The sequence below is a fragment of the Lagenorhynchus albirostris genome, chromosome 20 (assembly GCF_949774975.1).
Source record: "Lagenorhynchus albirostris chromosome 20, mLagAlb1.1, whole genome shotgun sequence".
NCBI classification, from domain to species: Eukaryota; Metazoa; Chordata; class Mammalia; order Artiodactyla; family Delphinidae; genus Lagenorhynchus; species Lagenorhynchus albirostris.
The window spans coordinates 40,366,646-40,385,374 of record NC_083114.1 but is presented as its reverse complement, the minus strand read 5'-3'; the positions used below and the strand labels follow the sequence as shown (position 1 = coordinate 40,385,374).

General features: G+C 53.1%; 1 protein-coding gene across 1 annotated transcript; it reads left to right on the top strand.

Moving 5' to 3' along the window:
* The first annotated feature begins 7,683 nt into the window (after window positions 1-7,683).
* HAP1 (huntingtin associated protein 1) lies at window positions 7,684-17,390 on the top strand. Its single transcript, XM_060135732.1, has 15 exons — window positions 7,684-7,781; window positions 7,967-8,187; window positions 8,373-8,507; window positions 9,429-9,508; window positions 9,899-10,015; window positions 10,135-10,244; window positions 10,635-10,737; window positions 10,816-10,882; window positions 12,197-12,327; window positions 12,688-12,762; window positions 12,997-13,218; window positions 13,353-13,498; window positions 14,914-15,287; window positions 15,674-15,861; window positions 16,518-17,390. Exons 1-15 carry the CDS (start codon window positions 7,684-7,686, stop codon window positions 16,806-16,808), a joined length of 2,358 nt encoding a protein of 785 aa, XP_059991715.1. The 3' UTR covers window positions 16,809-17,390.
* The last annotated feature ends 1,339 nt before the right edge of the window (window positions 17,391-18,729 follow it).

Genomic DNA, 18,729 nt, shown 5'->3' with positions numbered 1-18,729 from the left:
ATGTACAGTCTTATATGTAAATAAGTCCACGAATGGACTTATTTACAAAACAAGCAGACTCGCTGACATAAAAAACAAACTTATGGTTACCAAAGGAGGGGCGGAGGGATAAATTAGGAGTTTGGGATTAGCAGACACCAACTACTATACATAAAACAGATAAACAACAAGGTCCTACTGTATAGCACAGGGAAATATATTCAATATCTTGTAATAACATAATGAAAAAGAATATATATATGTATAACTGAACCACTTTGCTGTACACCAGAATCTAACGCAACATTGTAAATCAACTCTACTTCAATAAAAAAATAATAAAAAACTTTTTGCTGACAAACAAACTGTAGGAAAGACGTGCACACTTTATGCACCTCTATGTTCACAGCAGCATTATTTACAATAGCCAAGATATGGAAGCAAAGTGTCCATCAACAGATGAATGTATAAAGAAGATGTGATATATACACACACACACGTATATATATATATATGTATAAAATGAAATATTACTCAGCCATAAAAGAGAACGAAATCTTGCCATTTTCAACAACATGGATGGACCTAGAGGGTATTACGCTAAGTGAAATAAGTCGGACAGAAAGGTAAATACCTATGATTTCACCCATATGTGGAATCTAAAAAAAAAAAAATGAACAAACATAACAAAACAGAAAGCAAGGTTATAGATAAGAGATACAAACAGGTGGTTGTCAGAGGGGAGGAAACAAAAAGTTGAGGGAGATTAAGAGGTACAAATTTTCAGTTGCAAAATAAATGAGTCATGGGTATGAAATGCACAGTGAGGGATCTAGTCAATAACTATGTAATATCTTTGTATGGTGACAGATGGTGACTAGACTTATCATGGTGAGATATATATATATATATATATATATTTGGGGGGGGGTGCCGCATTGCGGGACTTGCGGGATCTCAGTTCCCCGACGAGGGACTGAACCTGGGCCATGGCAGTGAAAACCTGGAATCCTAACCACTATGCCACCAGGGAACTCCCATGGTGATCATTTTGAAATGCATAGAAATATTGAATCACTGTATTGTGCAACAGGAATTAACACAGTGTCGTAGGTCGATTATACTTTAAAAACAAACACAGAAAAAGAAATCAGATTTGTGGTTAACAGAGATGGGGGGTAGGGGAAGGGGGAAGTAGGGGAAGTCAGTCAAAAGGTACAGACTTCCAGTTACAAGATAAAGAAGTTCCTGGGATGTGATGTCTAACATGATAAATAGAAGTAACACTGTTTTATGCTATCTGTGAAAGTCGTTAAGCGAGTAAAGCCTAAGAGTTCTCATCACAAGAAAGAAATTTTTTTTGTTTTTTTAAAAAAGATCAGTGGGGGACTTCCCTGGTGATGCAGTAGTTGAGAATCCGCCTGCCAATGCAGGGGACACGGGTTCGAGCCCTGGTCTGGGAAGATCCCACGTGCCACAGGGCAACTAAGCCCGTGCACCACAACTACTGGGCCTGGGCTCTAGAGCCCACGAGCCACAACTAATGAGCCTGCACGCCTGGAGCCCGTGCTCCGCAACAAGAGAAGCCACCGCAGTGAGAAGCCTGCACACCGCCTGTGTTTATCCCATGATGACGACACTAGTTACCAACTCATGGCCGACCTTGTTTCATCTATGTCCCCATCGGCTTCCCCCTCCTGTGTTATTTTGAAGCAAATCCCAGACATTGTTTCATATACAAAAAGTTCGGTATCTATCTTTAAAAAATAAAGGCTCAGGCTTCCCTGGTGGCACAGTGGTTGAGAGTCCGCCTGCCGATTCAGGGGACACGGGTTCGTGCCCCTGTCCAGGAAGATCCCACATGCCGCGGAGCGGCTGGGCCCGTGAGCCATGGCCGCTGAGCCTGCGCGTCCGGAGCCTGTGCTCCGCAACGGGAGAGGCCACAACAGTGAGAGGCCCGCGTACCAAAAAAAAAAAAGGCTCTTTTCAAAAACATAAGGGGACTTCCCTGGTGGTCCAGTGGGTAAGACTCCGCGCTCCCAATGCAGGGGGTCCGGGTTTGATCCCTGGTTGTGAAACTAGATCCTGCATGCATTCCTGCAACTAAGAAGCCCACATGCCCCAACTAAGAAGTCCACATGCCTCAACTAAATATACTGCATGCCGCAACAAAGATCCCGTGTGCTGCAACTAAGATCTGGCGCGGCCAAAATACATAAATAAATAATAAATCAAACAAAAATGAAAGGACATCAGTAGGTGAATAGATTAATAAACCATGGTACATCCAGATGATAAAATATTATTCAGTGCAAAAAAAGAATGAGATATCGAGACATGAAAAGTCATGGAAGAACCTTAAATACATATTAGTAAGTGAAAGAAGCCAATCCAAAAAGGCTAGATATTGTGTGATTCCAACTATATGACATTCTGGAAAAGGCCAAACTATGAGATTGTGAAAATATCTATGGTTGCCAGGGTTGAGGTAGAGGGAGGGATGAAAGGTGGAGCCCAGGGGATTTTTTTTAAATTGAAGCATAGTTGATTTATAATGTGTTAATTATTGCTGTACAGCACAGTGATTCAGTTATACATATATGTATACATTCTTTTGTATATTCTTTTCCATTATGGTTTATCACAGGATTTGAATGTAATTCCCTGTGCTATACAGTAGGACCTTGTTAAACAACAAGGTTATCCAAGGTTGTTATCCATTTTATATGTAATAGTTTGCGCCATCTAATCCCAAACTCCTAGTCCATCCCTCCCGCATCCTTCCTCCCCCTTGTCCACCACAAATCTGTTCTCTACGTCTGTGAGCCTACTTCTGTTTCGTAAATAAGTTCATGTGTGTCATATTTTAGATTCCACATATAAGTGATATCCTATGGTATTTGTCTTTTTCTGTCTGACTTACTTCACTCAGTATGATAATCTCTGAGCCTATCCATGTTGCAGAGGATTCTTAGGGCAATGAAAATGTGCTGTATGATACCATAATGTTGGCTACATGTCATACATTTGTCCAAATCCATAGAATGTAAAACACCAAGAGTGACCCCTAATGTAAACTATGGACTTTGGGTGATGATGATGTGTCAGTTTAGGCTCATCAGTTGTAACAAATGTCCCACTCTGGGGGGAGATGCTGATAATGAGGAAAGCTATGCGTGTGTTGTGGGAGGGGATATATAGGGAACTCTTTGTACTTTCTAAGCTCAATTTTGCTGTGAACCTAAAACTGCTCTAAAATATAAACTCTATTTTTTTTGAAAGATAAAATATGGAGTGATGGATATGTTCATTATCTTGATTGTGATGATGGCTTCATGAGTATTATAAGTCTATCAAAACTTACCCTATTTAAGTATGTTCCACTTTAAGTATGTTCAGTTAGAATTGTCAATTATACCTCAATAAGTCTGGTTACAAAAAAAGGAATGAAGTATTGATATATTCTACACCTTAGATGAACCTTAAAAACATGATGCTAAGTGAAAGAAGCCAGACACAGAGGCCACATATTATATGATTCCATTAATATGAAGTGTCCGGAATAGGCAATCCATAGAGCTGGGGCTTGTGGGGGAGGGGAATGGGGAATGACTACCAATGGGTATGGGTTTCATTCTGGTTTGATGAAAATGTTCTGAAATTAGGTAGTGGTGTTGGTTGTACAGTTCTGTGAATATACTAAAACCAGAGATTAAACATTTTTTCTTTTTTTTGGTTCTATCTTTTAATTCTTAAAATTATTTATTTTTAATTTATTTTTATTTATTTATTTAAAAAATTTATTTATTTACTTTGGCTGTGTTGGGTCTTCGTTGTTGCGTGCGGGCTTTCTCTAGTTGTGTCGAGCGGGGGCTGCTCTTCGGTCTGGTGTGCAGGCTTCTCACTGCGGTGGCTTCTCTTGTTGCGGAGCACGGGCTCCAGGCGTGCAGGCTTCAGTAGTTGTGGCTCGTGGGCTCTAGAGCGCAGGTTCAGGAGTTGTGGCGCACAGGCCTAGTTGCTCCGCGGCATGTGGTATCTTCCCGGACCAGGGCTTGAACCTGTGTCCCCTGCACTGGCAGCAGATTCTTAACCACTGTGCCACCAGGGAAGTCCAGATTGGACACTTTTTTTTTTTTTTTTTTTTTGCGATTACGCGAGCCTCACTGTTGTGGCCTCTCCCGTTGCGGAGCACAGGCTCCGGACGCGCAGGCTCAGCGGCCATGGCTCACGGGCCCAGCCGCTCCGCGGCATGTGGGATCTTCCCGGACTGGGGCCCGAACCCGTGTCCCCTGCATCGGCAGGCGGACTCTCAACCATTGCGCCACCAGGGAAGCCCCTGGACACTTTTAAATGGTGAATTTTATGGCACGTGAGTTATATCTCAAAAAAGCTTTTATTTTTTTTTTAAAAGAGTGATAGGGTTGTTACAGACTGTTTTGTCCTCCACCTCCCTCTGCAATTCGTAGGCTGAAACTTCAGCCCCAATGTGATAGTATTAAGAGGAGGAGGCTTTGAGGAAGTGATTATGCCATGAGGGTGGAGCCCTCCTGAATGGGAACTGCAGCCTTATAAAAGAGACCCCAGAGAGCTCCCTTACCAGGTGAGGACACAGTGAGAAGGGAAGAGCGCTGTCTATGAACAAGAAATTGGACCTCTCACCAGACACAGAACATGCCGGCATCTGGATCTTGGACTTCCAGCCTCCAGAACTCTGAGGAGTAAATTTCTGTTGTTTGTAAGCCATCCAGTCTATGGTATTTTGTTAGAGCAATCTGAACGGACTAAGACACCCCCTGCTGGCTGTCTATTCTCAGCCAAACAGCCAGCGCCTTCCTGTTAAAGCTTAAGCCAGGTGACATCACTCCTCTGATGTAAAGTCCTCCACTGACTCAACTTAGGTCTAGCCCATCGGGCCCTGCTGTTACCTCTCCACCTCCCTCATCTATAGTCCCTTTTGTTCATGTCATTTTAGCAACTGTGGCTCCTTCTCTGGCCTCGAGTCTTTGCATTTGCTGTTGCTGCTTCGAACCCTCTGTTGGTGAATATTCTCCCCAGCTCCCTCCCTCCTTCAGCTTTGGACTTAAGTGACTCTTCAGTGAGAGCTTCCCTGACCACCCAAATATTTAAACTTGCAACCCACAGCCCACCCACCCCTCCCAGGTCCTCCTCCTGCTTTCTTTTCTTCTCCCAGCACTTTTCACATCATTTATGCTATGTGCTCTACTTCTTTGTTTATTATTTGTAGCTCTGCATTGCATGTGGGCCCTAGGAGGGCAAAGATCTTTGTTTTGTCTCACTGATGTGTCCCCAACACCTGTCACAATGCCTGGCACCAGGTGCTTGATAAATGTTTGTTGAATTCACACCTATGTTCATAGCAGCACTATTCACAATAGCCAAGACATGGAAACAACCTAAATGTCCATCAACAGATGAATGGATAAAGAAGACGTGGTACATATATACAGTGGAATATTACTCGGCCATAAAAATAACAAAATAATGCCATTTGCAGCAACATGGATGCAACTAGAGATTATCATACTAAGTGAAGTAAGTCAGAAAGAGAAAGATAAATACCATATGATATCACTTATATGTGGAATCTAAAATATGGCACAAATTAATCTATCCACAAAACAGAAACAGACTCACAGACAGAGAACAGACTTGTGGTTGCCAAGGGGGAGGGGGAATGGGGGAGGGATGGAGTGGGAGTTTGGGGTTAGTAGATGCAAACTATTTCATATAGAATGGATAAACAGCAAGGTCCCACTGTATAGCACAGGGAACTACATCCAATATCTTGGGATAAATCATAATGGAAAAGAATGTAAAAAAGAATGTATATATGTGTATAACTGAGTTACTTTGCTGTGCAGCAGAAATTAACACATTGTCAATCAACTATACTTTAATAATAAATAAATAAATAAATATTTGTTGAATGAATAAGGAGTAGAAGGTAAGTTAGGGGGACGAGAAGAGCTGAGATGAAAGAAGAAATGAAGCCAACAAATATTAAGGTTGTTAAGGATTATGACCATAAAAAATGGCCGTGGAGCTTAGGTGCCCCATCTTTTTATGCAAAGCCTCTGGCCTGAGCCACCTTTAACAACTTGGCAGAAGGGCCCTGGAGTCTGGATGGGAGGAGAGGAGAGGAAGAGGGAGCAGGGGCCAGGTGGGCAAGGGTTGGGAGGGGTCTGGTTCCACAGGGGAACCACTTCTTACTTCCCAGCCAATGAGGGGGCTGCATTTGAGCCACTGTTTCAGAAACAACGTAACTAGTGCAGACTGCTCCTTTGATAAACTGGCAGATGAATCCCCATGTGGGTATGCAGGATTTGGGGAAGGGGTGGTGAACTGGCTCCAGGGTTCACTCACCAATCAGGAATAAGAAACACAGGCTTCTGGGGAGAGAGGCTGCCACTGGAGGGGGGTGGGTATGAATGGGCTGTGAAGGTGGAGGTGTGGGTTGAGACGCAAAATACTACGCAGTTAATGATTTCTCCTCTGCCACGGCCCAGACCACCCTGTCAGTAGCACTTTCCATTTTTCTCAGTCACAGCTCCGTTTGTTTCTTTCAGAGAACTCCCCACACTCTGTAACTACCTTACTTGTTCTCTTGTTTATCTGCCTCCCCTTCTAGACTCTAAACTCCAGGAGAGCAGGGATCTAGTTTCCCTTGTTCCCTGGTCTAGCCTGAGAGTCTAGCACGGTGCCTAGTATATATAGTAGGTGCTCAAGAAATATTTGTCAAAGGAATGAATGAACCCAGACAGAAGGAAATACTCTAATCACACTGCTTCTCCACTGGACGGCTGGGGATGGGGCACTCTGATCCTCCTTCCTGGGTTATGCTTCTTGTTCCAGGCTGTGTCATGGACACCTGGTCCCCAAAGCACGCTGTCAGCACGAAGAGCCTCTGTCCCAGGGGCACACCTTGGGCACAGCCTCTGTCCTGGGCTCCGGCTTTGAGTGCGGTAGGAAAAGGGCTCCTGGAATTCCTTAGCTAGGATAGGGGTATGAGTGAGAGAGATGGGTTAGAGATGGAGTCATGTGGATGGGGGTCGGGTGGGTGGGAGGATAGACTCACAACAATCTAGAAGAGAGAATGAGGCCTCAAGAGCAGAAGGGCTGAAAAGGAGGTGGCACATGTGAGAACTATTTAGGAGGTAAATTAAGCAGGATTTGGTGATTGACGGTATTGAAGAGAAGGGAATTGGGGCACCAAGAATAATCCCAAGGCTTTAAAAGAATCAGTGCCGCAGCCATTTCTTTTTGGCCTGTAGGTTCCTCCGGTCCAAAGGCACAGAAATGGCCACTGGACTCCTCTGCCGCTCCACAGTTCATTCAGGACTTACGGCGACCCTCACAGGTATCCCGTCACGTGCTGCGCTCTGAGGAACACGCTCCCTGTGTTGAAGGGGCGCACGTCTGGTCTCGGAGACAGACACAGTGCGACCACTGCGGCCATCGCATAAAGGATGCTCTGGGGCCGAGAAGGACGGGGTCGGATGAGTCTTTACGCGGAGACACCTAAGTGGGGTCTCCCGGAAGAACAGGTGTTTGCTACCGTGGTATGAGGTGGGCAAAGCGAATAAGGGCGGAGGTAAAGCACTAGGAAAGGCAATAAAACGACTTAAGAAATAAGAAAGAGGTCTGTCAAGCGGCTGGAACACCGTGGGTGTGAGCGCCGGGATCATGATGTCCCAGACTGGGCAGCGCGTGGAGGCCGTACTGGAGTTTGGATTTATCTCCCAGCCCACGCGGGAGAGACACAATACGGCCCCAACTTACAGGTCAGATCCAGGGAAGGCAGCCGAAAAGCCTCTGGCTGGAGCGGAGCGAGGGGGTTCCCCCAGTTAGGGACTTCCAAGTCCCGGTAACCGAAACCCCGGGAAGCGGCGGCTTTGGGCAAAACCATTCTCCGGAGGTGGAGAGGGGAGAGAAGGCCAGCACTCGGAGCCCAAGTCCGCTGAACCAGCTGGAACGCCACTCGCCTCTTCTCCTCGCTCTTCTCTTACTTTTGCGCTCTGTTTCGCCTCATTGGCTCGCCTCCTGAGCGCCCGCCAGTGCCGGGCACCACCAGTTGCTCCTCGGCCGCCCCCTCCCGCGCGTGGTACGGCCCGGCGGGCGCGCATCCAGGCACAGGTTATAAAGGCCCTGCTGCGGCAGCCGACTGCGGGGTCAACTTGGCCCGCAAGAGTTGGGGCAGGGTTCAGCCGTCGACTGGCCGGGACCCGGCGATCCGGCAGCAGTCACCCCAGCTCCTCCGCCCGCAGCCAATCCCGCTCCAGAGCCCTCCGCCGAGCCTGAACCCGCCCCTGTGCAGGTACCGGCGGCAGGACAGGCAGCAGGATCCGGATCCGCAACCGTCTCGGGACCCTCAGCGGGAGCTCGCCCGGCCTCCAAGGCTGGATCGGAGGCAGGAGTCCAGCGCGCGTCCGCATTCTCGGCAGTCCAGGGGAATGCCCAGTCCGTGCCCGACAACTCGGACGCGCCGCGGACTCGCTTCATATTCCAAGGTCCATTTGGCCCCCGGGCCGCTGGCTTGGGGACTGGAAAGGCAGCGGGCATCTGGAAGACGCCGGCTGCCTACATCGGCCGGCGGCCTGGGGTGTCGGGCCCCGAGCGCGCCTCCTTTATTCGGGAGCTGGAGGAAGGTAAACTGGGTCCCCGGACCCCCGGAGCAGGTGGGACTAGGGCAGCAGCAGGGAGGAGGGGGCCCCGTCGGGTCCGGGCGCCCGGTCCCCTCTGGCCCTCAGTCCCACCCCTCCGCCCACCCTTGCGAAGTCATGGTCTGCGGCGCCTCTCCGGTCCCCTTTTCCCCACCTCCTTCTCCCCTTCTCTCGTTCCCTATTTCCGTCGGTGGGTAAGATCCCCGGGGCTCGCGCTCCCCTGCCCCCCTCTTCACGCCTGTTGCTGCAGCAGATCTGCGCACTCTCAGTGCCCCCCTCCCGAGGCTACCGCAGTGCCAGGAGAGGGGCGGGGGGCTGCGGGAGGGCTCTGCCCGGTGCGCTCTGAGCCTGCGCTGGCCCGCCGCGCCAGCGACGGGGAGGTGGGTGGGCAGAGGGGAGGTTTTGCCAACCTCCTGGCTGCTGGGGTCAAGATCGGGCTTCCAAACAATCTTGGGGGTGGGCGGAGCCTCAGACAGAAGCTGCCTCTCCTCTTCCCTCCGAGCTGTAGGACTGGGATCTCCTTACCCCTCCCAGGCCCCTCCAGAAAAAACAAACAATCAATCAAACAAACAAACAAGAGTCCAGCTGGCCCTGGGAGCAGGGAAGGGAGTGCTGATTACTGGGGGTATGGAGAGGATATTGGGGGCAGAAAGGGAACTCAGTCTTCTTCCTTGTTGCTGATCCTTGCTGTTGAGGGCAGGAAACAGTAGGGTGGAAGGTAGCATGGGCCCCCTTTTCCCTGATGCGGCTTCCCGCTTTCTCTTGCAGCGCTGTGTCCTGACCTACACCCACCAGTCAAGAAAATCACCCAAGAAGATGTCAAAGTGATGTTGAGTTTGCTAGAGGAGGTGTGTGCTGCCTTCCCCGCCCGGGACAGCCCCAGCTTTAGCCAGGCTCCCGTTTTAATTATGTCTGTAGGGGTAGGAGTGTTCCTGCCTGGCTACCTCTCTGGGGGCCAAGCTGGAGGTCCCTCTTACGGAAGACAGGTAGATGTGGGATGTCCAGGCTGCAAGAGCTCTTAGCACCTTCCGGTCTGATCTCTTTTTCCATAGGGGGAAACTGAGTCAGGTCCCACAGTGGGTTCATGGCAGGCTCTTGTCTAGTACCTTGGAGAACTAGGGAATGGAGAGGGTCTCCAGTAGTGGCCTAGCTTTCCTCTGGACGCTAGCTCCTCCCATCTGTCTGGGAGATCCCAGAAACCAGGAACATATTCCCCATGGATGGGGGTCTCTCTGCAGAGAGAGCGGGACCTGAACACGGCAGCTCGCATTGGCCAGTCCCTGGTGAAACAGAACAGTGTTCTGACGGAGGAGAACAGCAAGCTGGAAGCCATGCTGGGCTCGGCCAGGGAGGAGGTACCTGGGTGGGGAGGGCAGCGGGAGGCGTATCTCAGGCCGGCCTCCATCCCACTGTGCTGGGCTGTGTGCCTGCCCCTGCCCATACCCCGCCCCAGGGCTTCTCTTCCTCCTGCCAGATTTTACATCTCAGACACCAGGTGAGCCTGCGGGATGACCTCCTTCAGCTTTACTCAGACTCTGATGATGAAGAGGAGGAGGACGAGGAGGATGAAGAAGAAGAGCGGGGGCATGGTCATCCCTACGAAGCCTCAGATCCGTCAGTGTCCTGCCTTTTTTTTTTTTTTTTTTTTTTTTAATTTTTCGCTGCGCCACGCGGCTTGCGAGATCTCAGTTCCCCAACCAGGGATTGAACCTGGGCCACGGCAGTGAAAGTGCCAATCCTAACCACTGGACCGCCAGGGAACTCCCCGCAAGTGTCCTGCCTTTGCACCTGGGCGGCCCCTTCTCCGAGCCTCAGTTTCCTTGTTCGCAAACAGGGACACCATGTACCTGCCACTGGGGTTGCTGGAGCTAACTGAGACCACCGCAGTCAGCCTGGGGTGGGGGAGCCCTGGGTGGGCTGGGAACTGGGTCCCCCGAGCCCCTGCACCCCGACTCCCATCACTCCCTCCCCTAGGACTCCTCTGACAGAGTCAGAGGCACACCACTGCCCGCAGCTGGAGGCTCTGCAGGAGCGGCTGCGGCTGCTGGAGGAGGAGAACGAGCAGCTGCGAGAGGAGGTGAGGACGGGGGAGGAGGGCGTGCCCGTGGGCAGGGGGTGTTGACGCCCCTGCCCCTTCCTCTCTCCCGCTCTCCAGGTCTCTCAACTCGATGACCTTGAGGAGGAGGGACAGATGTTCATCCTGGGTTGTGTGGAGCAGTTTTGTACGTGAACTTGTAACTGGGGGTAGGGGGCGCTGTCCAGAGGAGCAGAGACAAGAACCTGGGATTTGGAGTTTGGAGACTTGAGCTCATGTCGCAGCTCTGACACCTCCTAGCTGTGTTACCTTGGACAAGTTCCTTAACCTCTCTGAAACTTCATCTTTAGAATGTGGGTTCATAAACTTGGCCCTGCTGACCTCTCCAGGGGTTACAGCTGAGGAAGTGCTTTGTGCAAACTGTAAAGAGCTGTGCGGATGCTATGGGGATCCTCTAAGCTTGTCTCCTTTTGTTATTTGAGAAGGGGGAGGGAGGGGGCTGGGAGCGAGGAATGGAGGGAGCCATGAACCGCCAGAGACCGGGGCCCCCCTCCCTCCTCAGGCACTGCATTATTAGGCAGAGGCTGTGCCTGGCACTGTGTGGTCCTGAAGAGGAGTGAGGCACAGCGTTTGTCCCTGAGGAGCTCAGGCCTAGCTGGGGAGATGCATACTCAAGGTGGGAACAGATGAACTCGTGCTGTTCCGCTCACCCCAAATCTGGCCTTCCTTCCCCCTGGGTTCCCTGAATGGCCCCCCCCCCCGGTCCCAGGCCCCCGGAGTAGGAGCCAGTCCCCACATTCTGTTGCTTCTACAACAGGAAAGGCTAGGAAAGGCTCACGTCTCTTTCCTTTTCCCACCCCAGCTGCCTCTAGCCCAGGCCAACTCTTAATTGGTCTCTCTGCCTCCACTCCTACCCTTCCAGGCCCTTCTGCACACAGCGCAAAGGAGTTTTCTAAAACCAAATCTATGTCACTCCCCTGCCTAAAACACCCAAATAACTCCCCATTGGCCAAAGGATAAACCCCACCCTCCCTACCCCAGCCCTAGTGATCTGGGCCCTGCCCACCGCCCCAGCCACTCCCTCCTGGTGTCCTCTGGGCCTCTTCACACCCTGCCTGGGCCGTCTTCCCTTGTGCTGGGCGAGCCCCATTTCCCCGGGGAGGTCCTAGCATCTCAGACCTTGCCAGGCTGGCCTGGGTGCGGCAGCTGTGACCCCCGATGCACCCAATGTGCACTATGGTGATTTCTTTTTCCCTCAGTCTCCACACTAGTCTTGAGCTCAGTGTGGGCTGGGGCCAGGTCTTGCTGACTGCTTGTCCAACACCCTGCTCTGTGTCAGTCAGTAAATGTTTATTGAAAAGAAGACCCGAGTGAGGGATGCTAAGCCCTGTGGAACCTCGGGTACTTGGCGCGAGCTGAGGGGTACAGGTGGACGGAGGCATCTGGGAGACTGAGGACGGACCCAGGGAACCAGGGCTGACCTCTCCTCACTCCTCCCCAGCGGAGGCCAGCCAGCAGATGGCCGAGCTGTCGGAGGTGCTGGCGCTCAGGATGCAGAACTCTGAACAGCAGCAGAGGGAGGCTGCCCAGCTGCGGGCCCAGGTCACGAAGCTGCAGCAGTGCTGCCAGGCGGTGCGTCGGGGTGTGTGCGGGGCTCCTTGCTCCTGTCGTGGCCCCATGGGACCCCCACCCCATGGAGCTCAGAGGCCCAAGGCCCCTCTCTGTGTCAGAGTCAGTGTTGGAGGAGACATCAGAGAGCGCCTCATCCTGTCCCCTCGTCCCAAGTTGGGGACCGAGCCCAAAGAGAGATACAGGGTGTTCCAGGAAACAGGCCACGTGACTCCCCACGTTCTTTGGCCTTATTCCACGTGACTTCTTTTCGGAAGAGCTGCCAGAGACTCACCGATGAGCCTGGGAAGACTTGCCGGAAGCAGGGTGTGCGCGGGAGCGGGGAGGTCTGGGGTGAAGTTCTCTGGTCTTGGGTCCTTCCAGTATGGGGCTGAGGTTGAGAAGTTGCAGCAGCAGCTGGCTTCGGAGAAAGAAATCCAGACGCAGCTCCAGGATGAGGTGAGGCTACCCTGGGCTCCTGGGGGACCTGGGACCCTTGGGCAGCTGCCTGCTCTCCTGAGAGGACAAGCTCCTCGCAGCAGGGACTGGGTCTGTCCTTTCCATACCCTCAGCCTCTGGTACAGGGCCTGGCAGGTGGCAGTTCATTTGGGGTCTGAGTGGAGTGGAGTCCGGGGATCACCCTGCATATCATTATGGGGGTCTAGAGTCTGGGCCTCTTGCCTCTTTGCCCAGGCTTCCCCGTCCCCTGGGGAGAGAGTGGGCAAGGCGTCTGGGCTGGGTGTGCCTGCGCCCCAGCAGAGCCTGGGGGCGGGTTCCCAGCTGCAGGACCTACGGGAGAAGTACCCTGAGCGTGGGAGCATGCTGACTGAGGCCCAGGAGGAGGTGAAGCCCCTCCGCCAGCAAGCCCCGGCGTCCACGGGCTCTGTCACCCACTACACGGACACTGTACCTCTGGTGAGGGCCCCCTGGCTGCCTGCCTTTTTACCTCTGTGCGATCTGTGTCTATCCGCAGTCCTTTCCTGTGCCTGGGGGTATGGGTGGGGGGTTCTGTGGGGATCTTCCGGTGATGTGCCCCCTCTCCACCGTAGGAAGCACTTCCTGATTTCCAGGAGACCCTGGCTGAGGAGCTCAGAACGTCTACAAGGAGGATTATCTCAGACCCTGTGTTTTTTATGGAAAGGTGCACTCTGGGCCCCAGACCTTTGCCTGCCCTGCACTCACTCTTGCCTACCTGGTAGGCAGCAGCCTTTCTGGTAGTGGGAGGGAGTTCACCTCACACCCGGCTCTGACCTCCCTCCCCCGCTCCTTCCCCCCCCCCACCCCATGCCCCTCCTCCTGCCTCATTTGTCCTTGGCCCCTTCCACTCAACACCTTTCCTCTGTGCACACGTTCTGGGTGTAACATTTCTCCCTGGGATTTTTCTGCATGATGGGGTCCCAGGGATTTCACACTTTCAGCTTCCCGTTGCCTCGGGACAGTGAAGGCCCTTTTCTATGTTGAAGGAATTATGAAGTGACTCCAGAGGAGACCTCAGATCTGGGGTACGCCGACCAGGGGCTCCCCCTTCACCTGCCCTCACCTTTTTTTAAAAAATATTATTATGTTTTTGGCTGCGTTGGGTCTTTGTTGCTGGACAGGCTTTCTCTCCTTGCGGCGAGTGGGGGCTACTCTTCGTTGTGGTGCGTGGGCTTCTCGTTGCGGTGGCTTCTCTTGTTGAGGAGCACGGGCTCTAGGTGCGTGGGCTTCAGTAGTTGTGGTGCACGGGCTCAGTAGTTGTGGCTCGCAGGCTCTAGAGTGCAGGCTCAGTAGTTGTGGCACATGGGCTTAGTTGCTCTGTGGCATGTGGGATCTTAGTTCCCCAACCAGGGCTTGAACCCATGTCCCGTGCATTGGCAAGCGGATTCTTAACCACCGCGCCACCAGGGAAGTCCCCACCTGCCCTCACCTTTCAGCAGCCAGACAACCCCCTGCAGCTGGTTCTGTGGCCCTACAACCCTGGAGAAGCCCCTGCTCTCGGGCCGGCTGGGCTAAGAGTTGTTCTGGGAAGGAGCTGCCCGCTTTGCCTTCAAATTTTGCCCCATGGGTGGCCATCTGATTTGAGGCTTCTCCAAGTGGGAGCTGAAGCCTTCCCTTCACCTGACCAGGGACTGAGAGGCGAATGGGCACTGGCCTAGGAGCTGGAAACAACTGGGACTGAGTCCCAGCTTGATCCCTTTACTGGCTGTGTGTCCTTGGGCAAGTCACTTGACCTGTCTGGGCCTTACTAAAATGGATTTGTTCCCATGGCAACTAGGTGTGGGATGGGTTGTGAATGTTAAATAAGGAAGGAGGGGGGCAGAGGGGATGTTATTCCTGCTGGTCTGTTCCGTGCAGCAGGGTGGGGTTACTGGGGGAAGGCGGGGCCTAGGCATTGTTGGTGACCATTCTTCTTTCTACCAGGGTCATGGGCTGGGTATTTGAAGCCTTGAGGCTGGTACCCAGCTGCCCTCTCCCCTGGCTGGGACAGAACTGGGGAGTAACCATCAGGGTCTGTGTGCAGGCCGGGGCGGAGAGCAGGAGCCCCAGTGGCTGGAGGTGCCCTGGGGCAGTGGAGAGCGGTGGCTCTGGCTTTGGGGGGTTAGGGAAGGACTTTCCTGTCTCCCTGCCCAGCTATGAGCTGCACTACAGTGAAGATCGAGAGCGGGAGCAGGGGCTTGAGGCAGAGGAGGGGCTGATGTCGGCCGAGGATTTCTCGCCTGCGGAGGAGCTGGTGCCTGAGGAGGAGCTGGGGGCCACAGGAGAGGCGCTGCCAGCTGACGAGGGGGTGACGGAAGAGGCAGAGCTGGTGTCTGAGGAGGCTGAGGCCTGGGAAGAGGCGGAGCCCGAGCTGGATGAGGCAACGCGGATGAATGTGGTCACGTCAGCCCTGGATGCCAGCGGCTTGGGCCCCTCATGCCTGGACGTGAAGTATGTCCTCCAGCAACTGGCCAACTGGCAGGACGCCCATTACAGGCAGCAGCTGCGGCAGAAGATGCTCCAGAAAGGTGAGTGCTCCCGTGGGGGCCTCCCTCCGGCCAGCCGGACAAGCTGCAGATCGTCAAGCCGACGAAAGGTGAGGGTAGGTGAGCCCCCCAGACGCTCACTTACCCCAGCCCGGCCCCACCCAGCGTGCTGATTTGCATGGACTTTGCATATCATTTACATAGGCACCTCAGGTCCCCCTCAGTGGGAACTGTGGCCCCAATGCTTATTTACATGGAGTGTGCATAGGATTCCAGATCTTCACCCTTTTTGCTCCTGGGGCTGGGCTGGGGGTCAGGGCGCGGACTGTAGCCCCTCACTGCGTCTCAGCTTCCTGTCTCGGCCCGCCCCCTTCCCGCGTCCCCCCCACCCCCACCTCCCCCATCCCCAAGGCTCCTCAACCCTGCAGCAGGGGCAGCAGCCAAAACAAACATGGTGGGCGGGGTCGTGGAGCAGCAGCTGGGGGGGCCGACCCAGGACTTTCGGAGGCTGGAGGAGGAAAGGGCCAATCACCCTCCCAGGGCCTGGGAGGACATTCCCAGGCCATTAGGACAAAAGCCTCTGCCAGCAAGGGCCACAGTCGGACCAGTCCCCTGGGTGAGTCTGAAGGTGGGCTAGGGGCTCCTACAGGGTGATGGGGGGCGGTTAAGGTCTCCTCTCCCCAGCTGGAAGCCCCAAAGGTTGGGGAGTAACACCTGCTGAGTACAGGCCTTGTGCTAGGCCGTGAGAGCCCTGCCTTGAGGAGTTCATGGAGATATCAAAGATGATTTAGTGATGCGAATTATCTTCTCTAATCCTCACACCCCTGTAGGTATGTATTATCCCCATTTGGAGAGGAAACGGAGGTTCAGAGAGCAAAATAATTTGTTCAAGGCCACTGAACCCGTTTTCGTCACTGCTATGCCATAACGACTTCCCTGACCCATCCCTCCCCTCTAACCCTGTCCTGGTGCCTTCTTGGCCTCCTGGGTGAGCTGTGATGTTTATAACCTGTTGGCAGCCTCACCATTATATCTGATCTGCCCTGACTCTGATGGCCGTTTGGTCACTGCTGGGTGGCCTCATCAGGGTCGCCATGTAAGGTTGTGCAGGTTGTAAACTGAATGGTGACCTCTATGGCTGGACATCCTGCATAACTCTCAATGGTGGCTGTCTCTTTCTGATAAGCTGGCGAGGCGTAGCCCCTGCCTGCTGCCCAGGCCAGACCTGTGGTCCTCAGGCCCCCAGTTCACGTCCACCCACTTCTTTTCCAGGCTTTGCTGTTTCCCAGCAGCCTGCAGAGGCCCCATAGACAGCCTGAGGCCCCTCCTTGCGCTGCCTGGCCAAGCCCCACCCTCCCCAGACCTCCCTTCCCTTGCTCAGAAACCGAACCCCCGATCTGTCACCAGCCCACCCGCTGTCCTGATGAACCTGGGCCGGAACTTGAGGGCCCAAGCCTTGACCCTCTTCTGGGACAGGCTGAAGGAACCCCGGCCCTCGTTCTGCAGCTGGTGCAAAAGCTGTGGCTGCTGGGCCTGGATCACTTGGTGGCCCCAGGGGTGTAAGAAGCTCAGGGGGCGTAAGAAGCCCAGGGGGAGGCCCACCAGCTACCAGACTCGGCTCTGAGCTGGGGCAGGGCTCAGGCCCGGGGTGTAGGAAGTTGTTTTGAGCACCTCGGTCACTACATGCCCCTCACCCCTTGACCCCCAATCAAAGGTGGCTTCCCAGTCCTTGGTGACTTTTAGGGACCTGGTCGTCTTTCCCGGTTCTTAGCTCTTTCTTCTCAGTCCCTAATTGCTGTGTGTAACCAGAAGCATCTGTCTGTGTGGGCGAGGACTCCCTCTGCCCGGGATGGGGGTGCAGGGCTCCCTCCCCTCCCCTGCCCTCCCCACCTCCCCACCTGTGGCCTGTGAGTGTCCAGGCTCCCTCCCAAGGCCCTGTCACTCCCCACCACATCCTCTCCTCAGTGCCCCTTGTTTCCTTGTTCTAGATGTTTCGCCCTTTCCCACCCTTTACTCATAAACACCTGGAGTCGGGGGCTCAGGCCCCCGTCGGTATCTGCCCACCTCCCCACAGTGCTTCTCATGCTTCTGTTGCTTGTCAGACCGTGTACGTGCCGGTGAAGGAAATAAAGGACCTGTGCGCTACCTGGCCCAGCCTCTGCTGTCTTTCTCAGGGAGTGCACGTGTGTGTGTGTGTGTGTGCAATGTGTGCGTGTGCATGTGTACTTTGGTGCGGCAAAGCTGTGGCGAGAGGATGGGCTCCAGTAGTGAATTACGTGCCAGGGGCTTTGATTAAACACATAATCATTTCAACAACCCCTGGGGGGTTGGTGGGTGATCTGATAAATGGTGGTCAGGTGATGAAACTGACACCTAGGCAGGTGAAGTGACCCTCCCAAGAGTGGAACAGCTGGTTGTGGAGCTGGGATTTGAACCCAAGCCCTCAGGCCTCCAGAGCCCATGCTTGGGCAGGCCCCCTTCCCCGATCCTTTCTGTTCCTGGGATCCTGACTCAGTGCCTAGCTGCAAAGGGTAAAGCAGGAATGAAGTCACCACTGTCTTAGGCAGAGGTCCCCCAGAACAACATGTGAAAACACGTCGTTTATTCCGTTAAATGAGGCTGTTGGACTGACTCTTGCCAAGGCAGGATTCTCAAACATGCAGGCAGAGAGGGACAGAAAACAGTATGAGATCAGAGGGTCCCAGAACTTTTGTTATGAGTCTGGCTTGACATGTTCAATTTCCAGTTTAGAGTTTATCATTTTGGAAAATAAGAGCTCAATTCTCAGAGCGGTTTAGTCACCTTCTAATTCTTGGTGTTTCCAGAGCATTGATAATAAAGATTTCAATCATGAAAAAAAAAAAACCCAAGTAGTTTATTTAGAAGATGATCCCAGGAAGCCCTCCTGGTGGGGGAGTGGGGAATTGAGAACAGAAGGAAGCTAACGAAAGGGAGTTTTAGGCAACAGAGGCTCAGTCCTACCGGGGAACCCTGGGAGGGAGTGTAGCCCGTTGCAACTCAACGTGTGGTCTGTGGACCGGCATCATTAACATCTCCTGGGAGTTTATCAGAAATGCAGAGTCTCAGGTCTCACCCAACACCTATATTGTCGGAATCTGCATGTTGACAAGGTCCCCAAGACCTTGACCTTCAATGCATATTGAAGTCGGAGATGCACCAGTCTAGAACCCATTTCAGTTACCCCATCCAAGGGGCGAGGAAGCTGGGGCAGGCATCCTCCAAGTTTTGTTTGTCATTGGCTGAGGTCTGCTCCGGGGGTTATTAACTCAATGGTGCTCTGGCCTCTCCACACATACGCTGGGGAAAAGCCCCCTGGCAGAGACTAACTGTGCTTGTCATGGACCGTGGTCAGCGTGTGCTAGAATGGTGAGTGCCGAGGAGGCGGGCAGGTCACTGACAGTCTGCTACAGTCCACCCTTTGTGCCGCTCAGATGCGCTCAAGCCCCATGTGGAGTTCACTCTG